This window comes from Zonotrichia albicollis, chromosome 14 (assembly GCF_047830755.1).
Source record: "Zonotrichia albicollis isolate bZonAlb1 chromosome 14, bZonAlb1.hap1, whole genome shotgun sequence".
Taxonomy (NCBI): domain Eukaryota; kingdom Metazoa; phylum Chordata; class Aves; order Passeriformes; family Passerellidae; genus Zonotrichia; species Zonotrichia albicollis.
Window position 1 is genome coordinate 13,896,908 of NC_133832.1, and position 23,921 is coordinate 13,920,828.

The 23,921-nt window shown below is 45.6% G+C and overlaps 1 protein-coding gene across 1 annotated transcript in view; it reads right to left on the reverse strand.

Moving 5' to 3' along the window:
• GPC3 (glypican 3) overlaps positions 1–23,921 on the reverse strand; it is a 138,292-nt gene that overhangs the window by 63,276 nt on the left and 51,095 nt on the right. Inside the window, exon 3 of the mRNA XM_005488180.3 lies at positions 11,343–12,037. Coding sequence (XP_005488237.2) covers positions 11,343–12,037 — 695 coding nt within the window. The remainder of the gene's footprint in view (positions 1–11,342; positions 12,038–23,921) is intronic.

The window sequence follows — 23,921 nt, forward strand, 5'->3', positions numbered from 1 at the left end:
CGGTTTCCTTGGCAGATTTCTGTGAGTTTTAATGTTGCACTGTGTTTGTGCCTACGGCACTACAGAAAGGAACAATCCCAGAGAAATAAATTCCTAGCAGCCTAATTTAGAGAGGAAAAACAGATACCTGCCATCAGTCTGGAACACAAGCCAGAGTCAGAGCCTGTAACAGGGTATTTAACAGCAGCCGTGTCAGCTGGGTTGCAAATGTGGTCAATACCTACCAGCCTCTCTTCCCCCCTGCAGCCATGAGCCCAGATTCAATTATTCTTTGAGAAATACTTTGTTAAATAATTAAAAAGTTACTGCATTACTTTTCCCTTTTTTTTTTTCCCCTTAAACCAGACCGATTCAATTTTGGAAGTATAAAGCCATTATAATGTGTCAGCTAGCAATTAGCTACTGTACACTGTTTATTCTTTAATATAATCTTTGAGTAGAAGGGCAATATTCTCAGAAACGCAGCATTAACTTGTTCCTGAATGACTTTAATATGGCTCTTTTCAAATTACTGCTCATAAAATCTCAGGGAAGAAAAATTTACAGATGATATCCCATCTCCTTAATTAGTTCTCTCTCTCTTTCAGCAATCCAATAGCAAGTGTAATATTTATTTAAAATAGAACACACGGGGCTTACCATTAAATCTGCTGTAACTGGTGATATCAAAACAAGCAGGTAAAAGGCAATGCCTGTTTTGCAGCCTGCACAGACCATGCTCACAGGTACACACAGCTTTTTAGATTTATATTTCAATAAACGCTCGTACTGAAACCATCCCAAAGGTTTTTTACACATCTAAGTACTTTTTGCTATAAAATGCCCTTCTCTCTTCCTATGGTGCATGGAAACCCTTCCTTACCTCAAAGGGTTTGGCACTCTCCATTCCTCCCCACTCACCATCCCTTACCATCACCCTACTTATTTTAACCTTCAGATAGAAATAATCCCCCCAGCAGCAACTCTTTTCTCCCTCCATCCACCTTTCTCTTTCCAAACACGGTCTCTGCTAAGACAAGGCTGGAGCCACCAAAACTCTCCAAATAATTTCAACAGGGAAGTTGCTGAATCTCTTCAGCAGAAAAATTACAGGCATTTGTTTTCCAGCAAAGCTCAGAACAACCTCACACTTTATGCAGCTCCTGGCAATGGGGCATGAGGCTTTCCCCATGGCAATGCCACGGACCTCTCCAGTGAAAGTCTAAAAGAGAAACATAATAATTATCATTAAGGGAAAATAGTAAAAATAGCTCCATGCAGCAGAGATTAGCTGCTGGTAAAATTAATCCATTCAAGGCCAACAAAAGGAGAGGGCCCTGTTTTCTTTTTTCTTTCTTTTTTTTTAACTTCATCTGTAGATTTTTTCTTAGTTTTGAAGCTACCAGATCCACAGCAATTTTTTCTCCCTGACAGTCAGGCCTAACCTAATCCAATTACAGGGCAGCACCAAGATAATATACCCAAAAACATGGCAAACAAGGTAAAAAGGCTCCCATTAGATTTTTGCTCGATAAAGGAATTACGTTTTTTTCCTAAAGACAAATAAGGCTTATTGAAAATGTAAATCATTCCTTTCTATAAAGATATAAATATCTGCAGGGCTTTTTTGAGACTTTATTGGAAGACATCTTGTTTTTACATGTACTGTGGTTAGAACAATTGAATTACAAAATGACTTACAACATTAGATTAGTTTCTGCCTGATTGAGAATATCTTTATAATGGAAATCGGTGTGCACTTTTAACCTTGGTACAATGCTGTATGTCTGATTAATGTATTAAAGGGACTCATTCAACAATAGCCTTTCGCAGACAGAAATTAAATTAATCCAACTTTATCACAACACCTTTATTAACAGCATCAAACAGAGGACTAGTATTTGATTATCAGAAGTGAATTCCAATACACTGATACACAACAATTCCAAAATTAGGTAGGAGAATCATTAGATGGGGAAAAAAATTGACTACACACTTATAATGCATTTTTGTTTATCGTCATTACTTTCCACTCACCTCACAAGTTGCAAGCTGGGAATTTCCCCCACTCATGGAAAAGATAAACATTTTGCTCCAAAATCTACAGGTGAAGAGTTACCACATTTCCTTCTGGCTCCAGACAATGGGAACTGCATGAAGCAATGCTCAGAGCTGACCTTCCTAGGTGTTTTTTTAGCCTCTGCTGGGCAAACCCTTTTGGGCCCATCTGCACTTAGCTCATGGTGACATTTTGCCCATCAGAGCCACTCCAGCATCACCTCCCACAGCCCCACTGCCCTCTGCTCCATGGCTTTTTTTGCTCCTCAGGGAGCACACAGAGGATGGATGACTGAGGTATCAGCACAGGCACAGAAATACCCGCACTCTGCTCTCTGGAGAGCAGCAGCACGAGGTTTATTTTACAGTGATACAGATCAATATGTGCAATCCAGGAGTTAATAAGCTTCAGAAAGACATAACTTAGAGCACATCAGTCACCCCCAAGTTTTCCTCAGTAACCACCCAGCTCTCCAGCTGGTTCTCTCCAGGTCACTGCCTCAGAGCATCATCTCAACCTTTGCCAGTAGCATGGAAGAGAACTGGGTGTGAAAATTGATTAGGTTACAAAGATACACCTGCATAAAGAATTGCAAAATTTGCCAACAGCTGCCTTGCTTTTTATTTTCCTTTTATTTTTAAACAGAAATAGTTCTGCCCAAGTAGCTGTAGGCTATCAGCACAGCTTTCTGCAGCCAGCCTGCTCTTCCTTAAACAAATCTTTGGAACATAATGCAGTTCGCAGCAAACTTCACTTACTGAAAGCAGGCTCGGTGCCCTCGGGGGCTCATTAGAGGGGTAAGACAACAGGTAGGGATGGAAAAGGCCACCAGTTCTTTTTGCAGTGGCCTGATAGGGCAGTGAGGACCCAGCAATGAGGGGTGGACTGCTGCAGCAGATGGATGAAAAATCCGCCGCAATTGTTTGTTGAATTTTTTTTCCCCAGCAAAACGTATTTAGCATCTTTCACGCCTGGTACCTCAAAGCCACTTTACAATAAGATGCAAAAATGATATAATTCACAGCACCACACACAGGCAGAGAATTCAAAATGAACCAAAACCACTCATTGCAACCCAGCCCCTCATCCTCTGCAGCGCAAAACAAAACACCGCTGCTCCGCCCGGGCAGCTCTGGGCACCACTCCTGCTTTGCAGAGGGTCCCTTTTAACTTTCTGGTTTGTTCTTGGCTCATTCATCAGCATTGCTAATGGCAGAGATAGCTCTGATTTGAAGGCAGCAGCACTCACGGGGGTTTCTGTCACTGGAAGTAAACTCAGCGCCGTTCACATGAAGGATGCCCGGTGGATGACCCCGGGCTGAGGCCTGAGTGCAAACGGCAGCCACGGATAATGAGGCCAAAAGAGGGTTTAGCGTAAAAAGCACAGCGAGATGGATATTGGTGAGCACAACTCTGGGCTGGCAAAGCTGTGGCTCTAAGCAAAGACAGAAATCTTCAGGAAAGGAAATGGGCCAGAATGTATTTTGCTAATAAAGCATCTCTGTTAATAGGGGTTGCAGGAGGCTGCAGCAAGTAGGGAGCCATGTCTGCAGGGCTGATGCTCAGGGGTTTGATCTCTCTGGTAAAAGAAAGATGTGTGGGCAGTTTGAACAGAGAATTCCACAGGCAGCTCCACCATTCCACAGTAAGTGCACAGGGCAAAGGCATGTCTGGAGGGACTGAGTTAAGGATAAAGGCAGGTCATGCCATGGGTATCACTCCTCTGCAGGCCCCTCAGGATCAGCCCACACTAACAGTCTCCTGTTCCTGTCATGCACCAGCTTGCAGCATCCCTCAGGTAAACCAAATCTCAATCTCAGCAAGGACCCAGAGCATGAGGCTGGTTTAACTCTGAAGGAATTTCCGCCGCAAAGCTCATTTGCAAATACAGTCCCAGTGAAAGGGCTGTGCCCCAACCCTTCCCATTGAGAGGGGCAGCTCCTCCCTGGCCAGAACCTCTCCCACAGTTTTGATGCAGACAAAACCTCAAATCACATGGAGGAAAGTTTCTGATGCTGTGATCTTTGGCTCAGAATGAAACTCGGTTTTTTCCTGCTTAAATCCAATCTATTTAGAGACCTCCCATTACGTCCTTGACCATTACAAATTTTTTTAAAAAATCAGACAGCCTGAAATTTCAAAGCTTGAAGGCACCCCATCTATCCCCTCCCTCATGACCAGCAGCTCCCTCCTCTCCTACATCCAAAGCATCCCAGGTCCAGCTTCCAACCCAGCTGTGATGGGAGCCAGAAAAAAGAAAAAGAGATAAGAAAAAAAATAAGCTGTTCTATGCAGTGCAGAAATCTGCAAAACATTGCAAAGCTGTGTATCCTTATTTCCAGCTGTTAAGAGTGTATCCTGCCCCACTAACTCTGGGAGCTCTTTGTACTGATGCCAGGGCATCTCAGAACCAAATATCTTTTTAAACACTCGGGAGCCAGTTGCAAAACAACAAATTAGCTCCTCCACTAAAACAAGGAACACGACAAGGCACAGTGCATGCAGACAGCTACACAGAACCAGTAATTAAACTGCGTGAGGTCTTTAGGCTTGTTCTGACTTCAGCTTGGAAAAGATGCAAGACACCCCATCACACACAAACCTCTGTGCATCTCACTTGCAATACAGCCAACATGATCTGAAGGGAGACCAGCCAGGCTCAGTGGGTTCTCTACGATATTCCCATCCATAAAATGCAGCAGCCTTAAAAAGCTCTTTTTGAGCTGCAGAGTAGTGGGGATGAAGTTGCCACCAGCCAAGTGATCTGTCTCAAGACTGAAGTCAACAAACAGATTCCTGTGGTCTTGAGAGCAAAGTTGGGTTGGACATCAAACACTCTGTCAAAGGATGCTCCACGTGCTGCTGTGTGAGGAAGGGGCACTGTCAGCAGCTGCCTTCTACTTTTTATTTAAAATAAAGGCCTCACTGCAAATCCCTTCAAATGGCACATCTCAGAGGCCAGAACACATTCAATTAAAAGGACAAAAGGAGAACAAAAAAGAAGAGTATAATATAACAACTTCCAAATAGAAGCAAAATCAAATGCTATTTTTAAATTAAACCTCTGCTGACAGGTTTGAGCATCACTGGCCACTGCTTCCACCCAGCAGCTCTGCAGAGGCCCACACACTCAGTCTGCTTCATCCAGACTCAATTCAGTGACAGACTGACTCAAAGCCTTGCCATGCCACCAGGGCAAGCAGGAGGGCACACCAGCATGGCCACTCTGCCCACACTGGAAAAGGACAACCCTGACCAAAGGCCACCTGTATCCTCACAGGCAAAATTCTTGCTACAAGTGAATTAATTAATTAATTGTGGCAGCAATGTCTCCCTTCCCAGGCCAGACAAGAGGAAAAGCTTTCACTAGGCTGAGAATAACCTCTGAGTCTTACTCCCCTGGAGAGGCAAGTGATGGTCAAGAGCATTCATGCTGAAGTCCCTTCCAAGAATGAGATGGAGGCCCCTAATTTGCTACTGCATATTTGCATACCAAACCAGAGATTCCAGTCCTGCAGCAGTGTGCCAAAATAGCTGGATCAAAATTGTTGATACTGGGTTACAAAAGTGAAGGCATTAATAACTTTTGCCCTTATTCTCTGAGCACCAACCAGCCAAGCCACCAAGCTGGAGCTTTCTAGCTCAAAATCAACACCTTGAAATTCAGTGCTTTGCCATATGCTACCCCAAGTGTCAGAAAATGTTTACTACCTGAAACCTCTTCAGACAACTAATCATAGTACTCCCAAGGTGTTTTCACAGGAATGGGAATGCTGCTGATACTGGCCTCCAAATAAGCTTTATTTTCATCCTGCAGGGGGAACAGATGCTTGCTTTAACACGTTTATCAGGCACCTTACACTGCCTATCACAAAATGGATAACAAAATACACAATTCACACACCTTGGGATAGTTCTGAGGGGGTCTGAGATCACTGAAAACCAAAACTTCTCCTGTATTTCCAGCTCTAAGTGAAAAATGAAGCTAGCTACCAGAGAGTATTAGAGAATAGCCTGAGGATTAAACTTTGCCAATAAAGAACTTGAAAATACAGAGGCTGTACGTCCAGCTGACTCTCTCAGGAGAGATGCCAACAAAAAGCAACCCACATTAAAAGTACAAAGAAACCGATCTCGGCGTCTCAGAGGGAAGGACTTCGCAAACAGCACTGTAATTTCAAAGCTTTCCCCAGAAAGCTCTTGCCAGCTCTAGTACAGACAGAAAAATCCATTAGCAGATGGGAAAACTCACCAGAGCTCCCTGTCTGTGCAACCTGCTGAGCAAAGCAGCTCCCAGCAAGGCACCAGGTGAGATGGCCCCAAAAGCAGCTCCTGGGCAGTATTTGGAGTAAAGCAGCCTGGCATCACTGTGCTGACAAATGTACTAAACCTGTGCATGGCAATGGGTGATATTTTCACTCCTGGGTGCCAAAAGTCCCTTTATTTGCATATTCTTGATTTTCAGCCCTGTGTATCTGCTGGAACTGCTGTTTTGAGCACACACTGCAGCAATGTTTCTGTGGTGCTACAATCACCCAAAGCACCTCGTTATCTTTACAACATACTCAGGAACTCCCTGCCAGGATTCCCTAAAAATCTAGAGAAGCAAGGGGCCAGTTTTCCTGCCTCTGAGGCTTCCCAAGGCCATCAGAGCTGGGTTCACACCAAGCACTCCCCCTGAGCCAGGTGAGATGAGCACTCCTGCTTTGGGATAACACCAAACCCAGCCTGCACAACGGCATCACCACAACAGCACCCCAGCAGCACAGCTGTATAACCCAGTTAACCCAGACCTAAACAGTATTTTAAAGGTGTTTGCAGGAAAGTAAAGCAGCAGGGATCTGCTCACAGGACAAGCACACTGGGAATTGCATGCTGTTCCCATACAGCACTGGCACCTTTCTGCTTCCCTCCTTCTGATGAGTGCAAGTGGTTGAACAAAGCTCTGGTTAATTTTGCAATTTATTAGGATTTTCTAAAACTCAGTCATCAGTTCTGAGTGGAAAAAAAAAAGACTTTGCTGAGCTCCCTGCTGTTCCCTTTCTAGGCAATGCTCTGCATGTGGAGCTGCACAAACAACTGCAAGAGGAGCTGGGGTGCACCACCTCCTCCAGCTCCAAGGCCCCCAAGATAAGAAGGACATGGACCTATTGGAGCAAGGGTGACAAAACTGATTGGAGCATCTCTGCTATGGGGACAGGCTGAGAGAGGCAGGGCTGCTCAGCCTGGAGAGGAGAAAGCTGCCAGGAGACCTCACTGCACCTTCCAGGGCCTGATGGGGCTCCAGGAGAGCTGGACTGGGACTTTCTATAAGGGCATGGAGGGATAGGACAAGGAGGAAGGGCTTTCACTGACAGAGGTTCAGACTGGATATTAGGAAGAAGTTCTTGACTGTGATGGAGGTGAGGCACAGGCACAGAGAAGCTGTGGCTGCCCCATCCCTGGCAATGCTCAAGGCCAGGTTGGACAGGGCTTGGATCAACCTGGGACAGTGGAAAGTGTCCCTGCCCTTGGCAGGGGGTCAGGACTGATGATCTTCAAGGTCCCTTCCAACCTAAACCATTCCATGATTCTAACCTCAGAGGAGATCAACTTTTACCCTGACTGTCTCCCTTGTAATTCCAGTAAGAGAGAAAGCATTAGCTTTTGGAGGTGCTGGGTCGAATATTTTATTTCATTAAGCTTATTTGTACTGCATCTCTCCCAGTTGTCTTGGTTTGTGGTAAAATGCACAAGGAGATTGACTAAAATCATTCTTCCCTACATTCATGATTAAGATATCTACCAGAGGTGGACATACTAGGCAGATTTTCAACCAGGGAAAAGGTAGGAGATTAGAAAATTAATACAGATATAGGCCTAGCCAGCAATTTTTTTCCCAGTGTGCCCTGAGAGTCAGGCTCCTTGATAAAGTATTTTAATAGCAGGTTTTAGGGGTGAAGTTTTTAAGCAGACAAAGTGTAGAAATAATAAAGCCCTAACACACACCACAGCTGACAAATTAGCTACTAAAGCAAGGCTTGGGATGGGAACTGTTTACTGCCACATTACTGAATTCACTGTTCTGCACTCCTGTTTACAGACCTGCAACAACACACAGGCTCCCATTTAAATGCATGCCTGGAGACACAGCTTCCAAAAGCAGATTTACAGCAGCATGACTTCCTCCTCTTGGGGTCCGCAGAGCTCCTCAGAAACCCACCTGGAGGCTCTGCAGCACCTCTGGAGCTCAAACTCAGGAGCCCTTGGGGTCCAGGTCTGTGTGTGAATGCCCACACCCAGCCTGGGGGTGGCAAAGGGGAAAAAGGAACAACCACATGGAGAAAAGATGCTCAGCCAGGTAACAGGCCTGAGGATCTGAAATACCAGGAGGGAAAACCACTGCAGCAGAAATGTCACCAATGCTGGGAAAAAGAAAAGAAGCCCAAAGGACAGGAAAGGGCAGCAGTGGTTTTATTCATATATAATCACTATGTGCATGGAAGATAAGTTTTCCATAATTCCAGAGGATTTTAATGACAATTAAATAACCTGTCATTATTCTTAATACCATGCAGGTGAACTGGACTTTGCCGACAGAAGCAGTGGTGGCCAAGGCCAGTAATAAGGGAGGTCAATCTGAGAAGCCAGGGTGAGTGTAAAAACCACATTTTGAAAGAAAACCCCTGAGGCATTTCATACTTTGGTATGGCTACAGTGTCTAAAAACAATCATATTTACAGAATTACAGTAAATATAACTGTTGGCTTCCAGGTATATTCTTTGAAACTCAATATGTGCTGATAAGTTTAACAGAGAAACTTTCATCATAGCACAGCTAAATAAAAAAGTTGTATTCTATCATTTACAAAGTGATATCTTACAAAGAGATTTACCCCAGATTACCCCAGGTCCTGATGCAGCTCAGCTCTTAGACCCTCTGCAATACTGTATGCTTCCATTATTGCCTTATTTCTCCACTGAACAGCTCATATCCTCACTTGTAAAAAAAAAAAGTTGCTCTGGGCTCAGGTCTGACATAAAACCCTTAGCTGAGTAACATCAGTGATTTAAAAACAAACTTCAAAAACCCAGTGGCCATTCTTTTTTGGTGACAATTGCCAGGCAACTGTCAAAAAATCCAAGCAATGTTTGGCTTGGATTTTTTTCTCCTTCACTCCAATAACACAAAAATGTCTCTAGAGCAAAGAAACCAATCACTGAAGTATTAAATAATCAAGAGGAGTTATGGTTAAGTAAGTACCTAGCTACATATGGCACTAATGAATTCCAACAGCTTTTCCAAGTACAAAAGCACTGAATGGTTTTGTAATGCCCAGTAATTTTTATTGTAAAGGAAGTCAATGTACGTTCTGGTTTGGCAGAGGGTGGGCAGATTGTAGCTCTCCTGCTTTGTGTTGACTTAGTGGTGGTCCATCTACCTGTCCTGACACAAACTCATTCTCTGTAGACACATCAAGGTGTCAATATTCAGTCATATAAGGACATTTGTTCACTATGTACATGGACATCTCCAAGAAAAAGTGCATTTTTGTTGTGTCAATAAAAGAAAGACATGGGAGAACAAACACTGAACCTTTCGGACCCCACAGCAATGCCCAGGTCTGTGCTCACAAAACCTGGCACACAGCCCACATGGACAGTGCTTTTTCTCTGCCTTAGCCCCCACACATATGGGGGCTTCACTGATGGAAAACATTCCAGATGCTTTTGCTCACAGCTGATTATGTCAATAATCTTTTGAGAGGCTCACTCTACATACAGAAGTAAGTTTTGTTTCTTAGTGTCCTGGAAATGCCAACTGGGCTCAAAGCTGAGTTGGGTTTTCTCTCATTGTCAACTGCAACATGAATTCTCCACCTCACCTGAACTCAAGGTAAACCTACAGTTACATGTCTGCTCCTTTGCTCCTCCAGAGAGGGTTGACTGATGGTTCTGGCTGATGGGAGAACTTCCCCTGGCTCTGTGGCAGCAGAGCTGCTGCTCCTGACTGTCAGCTGGAGCCTCCCTGCACAAGCAGTGATTCCAGACTGCTGTAAAACAGTGTCACTGTAAAACAGCGATTTTCTGCAGAAAGGGACTCGGGCAGATTAAAACCAATGTCCTGCACTGTGCCCTGGAGCTCAACATGCTGCCCACAAGTCCTGCCTGGGGCCATCTGCCCAACACCCAGTCCAGTCTCCTCCTGGTCACTGCAACCCAACAGCAATCCAGCTCAGGGTAATTTGGTCCCTAAACCCCTTCCAAGCAGTGCAGAAAGCTTGCTCCATGTGAGCCAAACTTCCTGGGCTGGGAAACCACCCTGAGTGCCACCACGATGTTCCACAGCTTGCACAAGCGTGGTGGCAGAGCAAAGCCAGCACAGAGTGCTCTGGCTCAGTGCCACACAGCTCAAAGCCCATAAGCTGATCCATTTCCATGGTACCCTCCAGAAAAGATAAGAGTTACAGTGCAAGTAGTACAGTGACCTATATAAACACAGCTCTTTTGTAAACAGGAGTCAATAATGGCAGGAACAAGCAGATAACAGGGGAACAGTGTCAGATTTTAATCATCTTTGGTTTTAAGCAAACTATTACAACACTCCTACACCTTTGCCCCATCTCTAACTCTTCCCTACCTACACAGAGCAGCTCAGTTGTGTCTCAAGAAAAATCTCTGCAGAACAAGCACCATAGTACCACAGTACATTTGTCCTTGGTGTTCAAATGGAGCAGCAGGATTTTCAGTGCAAGACAGCCTCAGCTTCTCAGCAGGCTCAGAAATTCCTGAAATGTGTTTTTAAAGAGTCAAGTAAAAATAAGAAGTAATCTCATTAAATGCAGCCCAAAACTGGAATGAGTTACTAAAAGATGGAGAATCAGCTCTTCTTTGGTAAATCAGGGGATGATACAGCACATGCCTCTGCCTGGCATCAATTTGGAAGCACATTTTTGTGATGTTAAAGGAGGCAGAGGACACCTGCAGAGCAGGACAAGCCTTTCAGAGCTACCCAGGGCAAGCACAGCACTCAGGGAAAACTGAACATGCTGGGACATCTCAGCTCCCAATCTCACACCCCAGGGTGAGTCCAGACCCTTCTGCTCTGACAAACCTGAAAAGAGGCAAAGCCCTTGATGCAAACCCAGGCCATGCAAACACCAGCTTCAAACGCTACCAAAAGTTTTTCTGGAAGATCAGAAGGGGGTGGGAAGGGGTTGGTAATTGGAGCCACTTGGGGTTTGCTGGCAGGAGGAAAGGAACAGCTTGGTTTCAACACAGTTTGTGTACAAGAGAGCATGGGGACCTGCAGAGAGCTACTCACAGCTGTCGAGAGCTTCCCTTCGTTCTTCTGCGCGTGGACGACGGCGTCGCGCACCACGGAGAACAGGCTCAGCAGGACGTGCTCCATGTCATAGATGCCATGCATGCCTCTGGTCAGCCCCTCCAGAGCCTGGATGTACTCCTTCCAGAGGTTCTGGATCTCCAGCACACCTGCCAGGCATCCCTGCATCACAGCCCCACAATAGCTGGCACAGGGCTTGGCCAGGAGCAGCCCCTGGCAGTGGGAGCAGTACCACATCCTCAGCAGCGCCCGCCCGCACTCCTTGCTGAACTTGAGGTGGTCAGTGGTGTTTATCACCTCGATGCCCAGGTTCAGAGCCTGCAGAAAGACTCGTGTGGCCTGCAGGGACTTGGACACCTGCGTCATCATCGTCTTGGGGTGGCTCCCAAAGACTTTGAGGTCTCTCCTGGCCGCCCGCAGACACTCGGTCATTTCCTCAGAGGGATCGGGGAAGCCGGGGTTAATCAAGTGAGAGTAAACCAAAGGGAACAAACTGTCAAAAAATTCATTTATCATGTCATTGACACTGATGTCAGAGCCCAGTATGTACAGTGAGATGTCAGTAAAAAGTTCTCCAACAAATTTAAGAGCCCTGGGCCCCATGCTCTGGTAGTAGGTCCTGAACATGCTGTTGGTGAAGTTTCTTGCGTGCCGCACTACAATTTCGAAGGCTTCTGCAAAACAGAACAACAACAACAACAAAAAAATGTTACTAAGAGATGGTGAGCCCACAAACAGGGAGGATAATGTTCCACCACATGACTGCTGCCAGGGCTGGCCCCATCCTGCCTGCCTTGGGTCAAACACCTGCTGGCAGCCGTGCCTGCTGCAAAACACCAGCATCAGCAACTTCCAGGGGAAATGCATAAATTCTTTAAGCAGAAGCTACATTTCAAAATGGCAAAAAAAACCCCTATGATCTAGTTAACATTTCAGCTTTTAAAGAAAATATTGATTCAAGAAAAATGCTAGACTGCAATTTCTCTCTCCCCTTTCATATTGATTTGAAATTAACAGGAATTCTATCTCCAGACTTAATTTAAGGCAGAGATAAATGTTCGACAAACTGTACAGTGCTTAAAATGAGGAAACAGTAAACGCTGACATTCCATTATGAAAAGGAAAATATTTATAGGAGTTTAATCACAGACAATATCCTGACTCTACCCCCAGCAGGTACCCTGCACCAAGTGTCCTCTAAGCCACTGGAAAAGCACCCACAGTGCTGCAGTTTTCCCAAATGCACCAGGCTCACTTCAGCTGCAGATCCAATGTTTCATCCTCCCTGGATGGGAGCTGCTCCATTGTCCAAAGGATGCTGAGAGCCAGTGGTGCCACATCCACCTGTGGCTGCCCAGCCAGGAGCACTCTCATACACATCAGACTGTCCCATGAAATTCAACTTTTAGATAGACACCATCATTTTGCTAGGAAAACCACGACACATTTTCTCATCTCTACCTTCAAAAAGTTTAGGACTTTCAGTCCACATCTCCTCTACAAGGTGAGCAGGGAAGCCCCCACAGTTATTCCTTTAATTATAGCCCTCATCATCAGGAGGCTTCCCAAATATCCATACCCCACTAAATAAGGACTACGTACCTACACACACACACACCAGTTTGCATCTTAAAGCATCAGAAGGGGAGCCTATCAGTGCAAACAAAAGCCTTTTCCTTTGGCCAGCTTGCTCAACCAGCCCATGTCCCACCCTCCAGGGTGCTATTCATAAAATGCTAAAATTAATGAACAGCCTTTCAGTTCACAGGTCACTGACACCCCACCATGTAACTGCTCTCAACTCTGTCATTCTGGAAACACACATCCTGGCTCAATTTGCATGAAAATTATTCATGTTCAATAATTAAAGGGAATGTTTAATTTTTAAAGCCATAAGAGTTATCTCCCCCATTTGTTAAGGCCGGAACGCAGCTGAGCGTGGCCTGACACATCTCCACAGGGGTTCAGTATCAGCACTGGCACAAGCAATGCTGGGCCTTGCTGCTCGCCCTGCATAACCTCTGGCTTACCCAAGAGCTTTCAAGACCATCACATCTCCAGAACTTCCAGCTCTTTCTTCCTGGGTGCACCCTATTCAGGGATGCATGGAAGGACAGGGTGCTGCTGCTCCACCCCACCCCAGCATGCAGAAAGCTGTGGTGTAAGCAGTGATCAGAGCAGAAATTACTGATATACTTCTGCAAACAGTGTTTCCATCCCATCTGATGCCTGCACACCTCCCAGGCACGGTGCTGAAGCATTTTGCCCACAGCTCCAGACACTCACACTAGGACTGTCCCAGCAAGCCAAGATCTGTGTTCCCAGGACAGCAATCCTGCCTTCCTCACAGCAGAGATTTGTCCCTGCACAGTGGTGCAGGGACACAGGGCCCCTCTCTCCCTACCATGACAGCCAGCATCCTGCTCCTCACCCCCAGACAGAGGATGGCAAAGCTCTCCGGGCAACACAGCAGCAGGTGTGACACAGACTGCTCGCACTATTGCACTATATGAAATGCTGGTTGTACTATTAAAAGTTTTAAAACAACAACAAAAAAGTTTCTTTAAAGAGGACATGTGGATTACAAAACTTTTCCCCTCCCTCTTTATTCTCAAGGACACCAGAATAGCTTTTGCCTCAAAAGCACAAAGAACATTTTGGACCAGTGTGTTTTTTTTGACAGCAGTGGAGATGGTGCCAGGATTTTCATGCTGTGCCTCACCATTCGCCTTTACCCTCTTCTCTGTTAGTTCCCTTTAGAAAAAGTCACCACTTTTCCGTTTTCTCGCTCCTCTGTGCTTTGCCAGTTATCATCAGAGCCAAAAGACTCTGCACTGATTAGAAAAATATTCCAAGCTCCTATGCAAACCTCCTAGGGCGAGAAGGGCTTCAGAAAGGAATGGAGAACAGTGGTGCATCAGAAGAGCATGCACACACAGTCCCACTGCTTTAAAGGTCATGACATGCACATAATTTTTATCGTAATAACTGGCTGAGAGTGTCTGCTTTATGCGCCTGGGAGCTTTTGCATATATCCATTAGAAAGCGCAACAGGGACTATAAAGGCATATGGAGACTCCTGCTGCCCTATTAATAGATGCAAGAAATAATAAAACTTTGTAAAAAAGAAGTCTTACACATCCGAAATCTCTCCCACCCAACTCCCACAGTAGTTGCTTATTCTGAAATATTCCTCAGAAAGCGCTGGCTGCAGGAATTCTAAATCCCCAGCTGCCAGCAGCTGCAGTGACCCTCAGCCAGGCTCTGAGCACTTCAAACGGGAGGAAACTTCGAGGGTCAGTCCCCTGTGCTCCCACGAGGGAACCTCACAGGGACACAGGAGGACAGTGCATTATAGATGTGACACAGGCGTCCGATCCCCCATAAAATCCCACAGCCTGCATTTGCTGCTGGTAAAATCCGCCCCACTCACAACATGGCATTACTGAAACTCATTGCTGGAGCATAGTTCAATCTTTTCTCTCTTCTATTTTTTTTTTTAAAGGCTATTTTCAAAAGCTGCCATTTAAGGCAGCTGTTTTGCAGGTCTGGCTGAAGCAGTGTGAATACAAAGCAAAGCATCAGACTTGCCCCCAACTTCAGCAGGCAAAAGCACTGCACAGCTGAGCAGGGCTCACATTTTACAATCTCCATCACTGCAGAGTACACACACTGATGCACACACAGCAGAGTATAAGACATGTTCCTTTAAACACATTAGCCATAAAAGAAAGGCTCAGGATAATTTCCATCCTTTAGTGGATGCAGGGAGAAACACAGGGACAAAGGATGAGGAAAAGGCAGATGTATTTAACACCTTCTTGGCCTCAGTCTTTAGTAAAACCAGTTCTTCTCCAGGTACCCAGCACCCTGAGCTGGAAGATGGGGAGTAGAACAAAGTCCCCATAATCCATGAGAAAATGGTCAGGGCTCTGCTACACCACTCAGATACCCACAAACAGGGCTGGATGTGATCCACCCAAGGGTACTGAGGGAGCAAGCAGAAGAACTCACAAGGTCATTTTCTATTATTTACCAGCAGTCCTGGTTACCCAGGGAGGTCCCAAGTGACTGGAGGCTGGCAAATGTGACAGGACTTGGGAGGGTGGGATGACCTTGAGTGCCATCACATGGCATGTACAAAACAGCCAGGGCATCAGGCCCAGCCCACACGGGGTCATGGTCCTGCTTGACCAACCTCATCTCCTTCAGTGATAAGGTGAGCAGCTTGGTGGATCAAAGGCTGGGGATGTTGTCTACCTGGACTTTAGGAAAGACTTTGGCACAGTTTCCCACAGCACTTCTCTTGGAGAAACTGTCTGCTTGTGGCTTAGACACCAGGAAAGAGAATCCAAGGGAGCACTTACAGAACGGGAGCCAGAGCATCATCACCAGCCCAGCAGTGGTGCCCTGGTGCTGCACATCCTGACTGCCTCAGTCAAGGGCAGTTCATCAGGACTCCCAAAGGATGAATGAAACAGCTGAACCTACTCTAGACCACAGATATCAGTCACTAGATGAAAAGCACAGGTTATTACTTATTTTTCAAGCTGGACTCTTGCTGAAGTACCTGGAGAGGAATTGCTGCCTGATTCCAGCAGCCAGAAGGAAGGACTAAGCTCCTTTCAAAGGGCAAAAATTCCCCAGAACACAGCCCAGGGAGAGCTGCGTGGCCGCTGCAAACCGGCAATTAGAGAAAATAAATTGTAAAAGAGCATAACAGTGCCCTGAGTGGGGATTACTGGCAGGAGAAGGAAATCACTGTGTTCTCAGCCCAGATAATAAGAGTCTGCTGCTTAGTAAAAATGCCAGCTTTCCTGAGAAAGCACGTTGGCTCTTAAGCTGCAGCAAACTTCAAAGGGGTCAGCGGCGGAGCCGGAGGAGCTCTGGATTAACCTGCTGGCTGCCCCAGGCTGCAGGAGCTCAGCCCAGCCTGCCACTTGATGGGTTTATTTAAGAGATTATGTGATGCAGTCGTCTGAGCCACAAGGAGCTGGTACAGGTGACCCCAGCAAGCCATTCCCACCCAGCATCCCACCGGAGAGGGGAGAGCCAAAACCTGATGGCAGCACAGAGCTGGGGCAGCTACAGCAAAGCACCTCCAATTCCAAGCTCAGCAAGTGCTGCTTCACAAGCAGCTGAAGGTGTTTAGAAAGGTGAAACAAGGTCTGTCCTCCTTCTGACTCCCATGCCAGCTCACCAAAGAGCAGCAGAGCCACCTCCACACAGCACTGTGACCTCTGGAAAGAGGGACAGCAGGGTCCCCCATGGCACCAGGACGTGCCACAGGCTTCATGATGCCTCTCCAGTGATGTCCTGTTCTGGTTCTGCTGTAAAGACAAGCTTCCAACAGGGACAGCTGTCCTTCTCTGGCTGTCACACAGCACAGCAATCAAGTCCTCTTTGGCAAAGGTTCAGCAGAGGTGAAGGGGCTGCACAGCAAAACCTGCTGCCCCAGCAGCTCATGGTCCATGGGCAGCTGGGAAGGGAGCAAAGGTGGAGTGCAGGACTCTGTGACCCATGCACCCCACAGCACATGAGTTCCAAGGCATTAGAACTGCGCCTACAACACTGATTTTCCTGTTCCTTGACACACAAATCCTGCAATCATGAACTCTCTCTCTCCTGCTGGCCCAAGGTTCCCAAACCTCTAAACACCCCTTACCTCTAAAAGCCAAAACTGCTCAGCTCCTCAAAACCACTACCAACCTCCATGGACTGGAATTCAAATGTTCATGAAGGAAATGCTAAAAGTTTGGGTGTTTGTAAGCTCAACCAAGTATTCTCTGACTTGGCTCTTGCTGTGACACTGCTCAGAAGTGGCAAAAGAAGCCAGAGGAATCCTCATGTGAGTGAGCTCTAAAAAGAGGAAATGCTTTTTAATATCTCCAATGAATCAGACAACTTCAGCCCCATCACAACAGCCTGTGTTCCCAAAACACAGCAGAGCTCACCAAGAGAGGAACAACTGTTTGCAATAATGGTCTGGCAGCCACAGGCACTACTAGTGAGATGAACCCCAAGTCATTTTTCAAACAGCAGGTAATATTTATTTACCAACTTGGAAAAGGTTTGCAATATATTGAGCAGAAAGGAAACAAAATCTAAGAGAATTTCCCCTGGCAGCAATAAGAGCAGCCTCCAGATTTGTTCTGTTATGATTTACACTATGCTGCAAGTTTTTAACAACATTATCTGGAGACAAAAGCTCTTCTAAGCAGTATAATTACTTTTGTCTATGGCATTACAGAACCCATCAGATGGTGCCACTGCTGCTCTTACAGGGTTTGTTTCACTGAGCACATTTGGGTATAAAGCTTAGGAAATGCTTTTTTTCCAACTATGACACAGCTTTTTTGATTACTTTTACAATATTGTCACCAAAAAAATTATGGTCTCAAGCTCCCAAGCTTATGAGATTAGCTTCAAAGCATTAGTAATAAAAAGAAGAACAATCCTCTTATTCTGTCTTGATTTTAAGCCATCAAGCTTTGCACTTTCTACCTTTGCTCCATCACCACCAGCCCAAGAGAGCAAAGGTCCCATCTTGAAATGAGAAGGGCTTTTTCCAGCTCCATGCCCACTGCCTTCACTACCACAGGAGCCAAAGTTTCCAAGCCAGCGTTGCTCATCAGCTAATGCTAAATCCTCATGCTTTTTATCAGAAAAGCATCTTCTCCTAATTATCTGTTTCCATCAAAACATCAAGCTCTAAAGCCATTTATGTTTAATTGTTCAGCTTATAAAGCACCCTGGCAGTTTGAAATACACTCCCTGAAGTTTCTAATACAAATACTGTACAATCCATCTCATTATACTCTCTCAAACTGCCCTGAAAACGCTCCTTTCCAGTCCAGGTAACAGTCCAACTGTTACACAATTAGTCACACTGTGCTTCTCCCATTTAATATTTATATCCTGCACACAAAAACTTTGTTAATGCAAACTGCAGAGCTCACCAGCACAAGCTGCTACCAGCCCAGAGGCAAGGAAATGAGAAATGCTGGTGTCCACAGCTCCCCATGTCCAGCCAGCCCCTCACCTGGACCAGACCCTGCCTGGAGGAGCTCAGTGCAGTGCTCTGTGCCCCACTCTAGCATCCACAAAGGCATGACAGCAGGGTCAGGGTGCTGGAATGGACCACAGTCAAGCAATATTTTATTGAGGGGCACCAGGATGCCTTGAGAGATCCCTTGGGAGTACCCAAGTCAACACAGAGAACCAACATTCTGACTGAAAGTTAAAAAATAACAAAAAATCTCACAGCAAACACCTCACAGGAATGACTCTGCAGTAAAATCTTTTCTGGGGCATCCCGTTTGCTGGTGTTTTTCATTAAATATTGGTTGCACATCCATTGTGTAATTTGTTTTCCCCAGCATCAAGAAAGATAACGCTTCGTGCCATGACAGATGTGTGAATGCTTAACAGATTCCTGAAAATTTAATACAGACTAAGTTAAAAATGCAAACAGTCAAGGCTGGTGCAAGTGGTGAGTGAACATGATTCTTCATCAAAATCAAAGGGCAAGAGGAATAAGCAGGAGAAGCAGGCTCAAATCAAACCCTGGGAGCACAAGCTGGAAAATCTGAGGGAGAGGATGCAAGAGGCTTCTGCAGCTGAAAGGTCGCTGTGGTGGAGGTAAAGGTTGAACTGTAACCTGGCAGATGAGAGAAAGATAAACTCCTCTCCATGCTTCCCATGCCTCCATCCTGATGCTGAAACCCACATAAGGCTCAGGGTTCAAGTTCACCTTCCCAGGTTTTTTAATCCCAAATACTGATTTTCTTTGCTCCTAGTCTCTCTTACCTCTCCAATTCGCTGCAGAGACAACAGACTCCATCTACAACACTTATTTCAAGCCAGGTGCTCAGCCAGGGAGCACAGCCTAGTGCAGCAGGAATTGCTACAAAAACCTTGGGAAAAAGACCTCTCTGCCCTGGGTAACTGAGCAGGTATCACAAACCCAAGCATTTTACCACTGCAAAAGCACATCTAGGATTGTCTTGGTTTTATTTTTAAACACAATGCACATTCCCTCCTGCCCAAAACCAAAATAAAAACACACAAAACCAAACAAAAACACCCCCAACAACACAAACCAAACAAAACAACAATCACAAAAAGACCAATAAAACCCTATCACTTGGTCACCCACACAGCCTTATTTTACTAATTGGAGGCTGCAACATCCACCTAATGGGGTTATCAGGTTATTAAAAAAGCAGCACACCTCTTCAAAGATGAATGACAAGCCACACATATCAAGCAGAGGGCAAATGATTTCATGCACTCCCACCCAAATTTATAATCCAAGCATTTCTAAAGACCAGGACACCAGTGTGCATAGTTCTTCTATTTATTTTAAACTAAAAGTTATAAGCAACTTCTGAAAAAAAAATGCAAGCCTAGCAAATTCCTTTATTCATCAGAATAAATGAAGATAAAGGAAGCCACCAGCTCAAACTGAGCTTGTACTCAAAAAGTCAAAAAAAAGTCTTTGGAAGTGCATTGGTCTCAGTAACTTTAGAGCAAGGCAGATCTGAGACTGGCTTTCCAGGCTCCCTTTCATTCCAGAGGGCTTTTATCAGCCTGTTAAGTCTCCAACAATGGAGAACAGACTATTTATTTAAGCAGCAAATTCCTTCCTTAATAATCTCTCCTGGCCAAATTCTCTTTAAAGTTATCTCAACCGTCTGATGAAAAGCAAATGGCAGAAGATCAGTTCTTGATCCCTACAGTCACACGCAGGACTTGCACTTCTATCAGGGCACCTGTTGACCATTCTTTAGTCACTCCAGCCCCTTTATTTCTGTTATCAGTTTTCCACCTGTGCTGGCAGATCTTGGGAAAGCCATTTACCCAGTAACATACAGCAGCCAACACCGGTTTAACTCTTCCCCCTAAGGAGTTTTCAAGACACAGAACAATGTCCAAGTTCTGAAAAGCAATTCAGTGATTTCCAAGCTAGTTTTGTCTGAAGACACCTCAGAGAAAGACAGAGGTTTCCATCATGGTCATAAGACTGTGGATCACCTCAGGAGCACAGGCACAACCAGGCACTCCAATGCTCCCTGGCAGCACCTGACCACTGAGCAAATGCAGAATATTTTAGCAGCATCTGTGCAAGAGAGAGAGCAGGGTACCCACCCCCCCTCCTGTGTGAAACACCACAGGGGCTGACACAGGACACCACAGCCACAGCAGCACCCCTGTGAAAGGACCCAGGGCATGCCAGGCACACAAATCCCAAGCACCACTTCCATCCTTTAAAAAACCAAAAAAAAAAAAAGGGAGACCTAACGATGGCCCCAGTTTCCAGCTTTAGCACTTTCCAAACACCAGACTCACTTCTTCTCTTACTTCCTCTGTGGTACCTTGAGTGAAGCCCCCCAAAACACTGGTGGTTTTGCTGGGGGGAGATTGTTTTGATGAAAACTGTATTGTGTGTTTGATGGTTTTTTTGGGTTGGGTTTTTTTGTGGGTTGTTTGTTTGAGCAGGGCTTATTTGCTTTGCTTTTTTCAGGGGGGTTTTGGTTTGGGGTGGTTTTTTTGTGTGTTCTCTTTGTTTGATTGGTTTTGATTTTGTTTCCTAAGTTGGTGCATGGGCAGGTCCCAGCCCAGGGAGGAAGCAGAAGATGGGACATCACGTCCTGGTGGCACCAGCTGTGCCCATGGCTGGTCCATGCCCAGCATCCCACATGGCTCCTGCATCCTGCTAGTCCTGGCTCAAAGCCCTGGTTTGATTAACACTCATTTTACAAGGGAGATGTTTTATCATCTCCTTATTCCCCTCTGTGAGAGCAAGGCAACCATTGTAACAGGAGCACGAGATGATAATTTGGCTCTCCAGAGCAAGACTCACAACCACAGCTGCCAGGAATCGATCGGAGGCTCCACTGCCTGCTCCAGAGAGGCTTTCCTTCAAGAACATGAATAATCCCCTGCAAAGTAATGGCACTATTCATCTCTGGAAAGTTCCTCACAGGCTTAAATCCCTTGCCCCACGGGGGCCACGTGTTCAGCTGCGTTCCCAGTAAATTAAAATTCAGCTTGCTCTTTTTCTGCAGAGGAACATGGAGAGTATCGATCGATAAATTTACCAAAAGTTTTATGGCAGCTGCTTTTCTCAGTAATAGAGCAACCACTGCTCAGACATGGTTTAACACATAATCTCCAGATCAATACAACTTCTGATTTATAAATAATGATAACAAAAGGAGCAAGGACAAATATGCCTGGGAAAAGAATAAACAGCTTCTCCAAAGGATACTTTCATCATAGTCCTCTCAAAATAAGATCAGGTATTTCAAAGGCTGCATGTGGAAACCAGCACAGAATATATTGCCTCCAAAGCTGAAGGTTCATCTTCATCACTACACTCTTGTGACTTGTCTGTTCTGCAACTCTTGGCACATGGGATCCTCTGGGTGGCATTTGTTAAGCATCAGCTGCTCATTATTCCAAAATCCCCCTTTTCCCAAGGAGAAGTTACCACACAGAGAGACCTCCTTGTGAACACTTCCACACAAGGTCTATGTCCATACCCCAAATGTTATGTCTATTATGGAGTCTTTCCTAGGTATGATAAACACAGGTCAGAAAAGACTGTAAATCCTGACAATTTTTTCAATTACCGTGAGTGTTAAAATGATGCCACCACAAATAGGTTGCAAGAGATGTGCTGGAAGAACTATGAACTCACTGTAAATCTATTTAAGTTGGGAATTCATGCCTTGCAGAATTTTACCATTAGTCCTGAAAATTAGTTTATTGCTGGACAGGGAGGGCAGAGCCCATGAGGGTCATTTCAAAGACATACTGCACCATGGCCTGTCTGAAATGGCCCCTCTGCAGGTGTTTAATGTGTTAGGGAGCCTTTGAGTAACTGCTTGCACACTTCCCTCTACAGATATCCTCCACTGAATAAGAAAAGGCTTATTCCTTTTTCTAAACCTTCACATTGCTTCCCCTCCCATCCATAATCTCCTCTTCCAGTGGAAGCACTGACCTATTTGAGAGGTTATAACAATTTAGGCACAATTACTGAGTTGCTTTGGGAATCAACACCTGGGATGTTTTTTAATATCCATGGAGAAAAAACAAGGGGGAAAAGAGCTCAGGTTCAAATACAGAGAATTCTGATCCAAAGACAATCACCTTCCCCTACCCCAAGCCTACCATTGTTCCTGCCAGAAGAACACTTCCCTTTGAAAGCAATTTTTTCTTTCACTTCTTGTCAAGAACCAAAAATTTCATTTCCTGTGATGTTTGCACTTAACTGACTGGCTCAGGCATGTCAGAGATGGATCCTTTTTGATAACAAAACAGTGGGAGTTTTAACAGCCTCTAGAAATGAAAAAGCAGAGCAAACCCATTTTCCACTCTCTGAACTGAGCATTTGCTGCTTGTGGGAAGTGGTGGAGCCATCATCCCTGAAGTGTTCAAAAGATGCATGGACATTTCACCTGGGGACATGGCTTAGTGATGGACACAGAGGTGTTGGGTTCACAGCTGAACTCAATGATCCTCAAGTCTTTCCAGACCTAAATGATTCTGTGATCTGAGTTCAAACCTCCCTTGCCCAAGACAAGCTGAGCTCCAGCACCATAGAATGGAAAAGATCCTTGGGAAGAGAGCAGGGGAGTCCTGTATGCTTGTGTCTGGCACCAGGAAAAAAATGTAGTTCTCAACATGGGCAAAGAGGGGTGAACATCCTCTTTGCAGACAGTATCCTGCATTTATATCATTTTCCTGTTTGAAATAAATGGCATTCTACAAACATTCTTGTACTTCTCCAAGGTTTTTAGCTTTTCACCAAAGACCTTGGAAGGTCCCTTAGGACAGCCTTACCCTGAGCCAGGACAAAAAGAGCAAAGCATCAGAGCAGTTTGGCCACAGCTGATGGACAGCCACACTTCCATCCAGAAATACCCTGAGCCCTCAACAAAGGGACCTTTGGAGGCAGGGAAGGAGCTGGAGGCAGCAGAAGAGCAACAACTCCCTACAGTATCCCCGCATCGCCAAAAGCATTTCTGGTAAAACCTTAACCACAGTCACGTTGCAACACTGTGGATATCCTCCTTATGTGCTTTTCCATTGCAAACACTTCACAGATTCCCTGGAACTTCAAGGCAGCAGAGAGCAGGTGAACAGAGCTGAGGCAGGCTCTCAGCAGGCTCAGTCCATGGCTCAGGGAAAAGCTGCCAGCAATCAGATGGGACAGACTCGCTCCACTGCTGACACTTCTCTTGAAACTCAGTCCATTCACTGTGACAGATTTTGGAAAAGCTCCTCCTGACGTCCAGGAGCAGCAGCTCAGAGCAGACACAGACCAGCCCCTCTAAAGGCTCCAGAGAGGGGCAGGAAACACTCCTTTGATTTCCCTGCTACTGCTGAGCCCGAGGCTCAACTGCAAACCTCCCTCCTCCTCCTCCTGGTACCAATTTGACAGCATTTTACATGCTCAAGAAACCCAGAGTGCAATGAAACCACAGTGGCAAAGCTCAAACTGGCAATGGAAAAAGCAGCTCCTGCCCAGGGTGGCTGTGCAGGGAG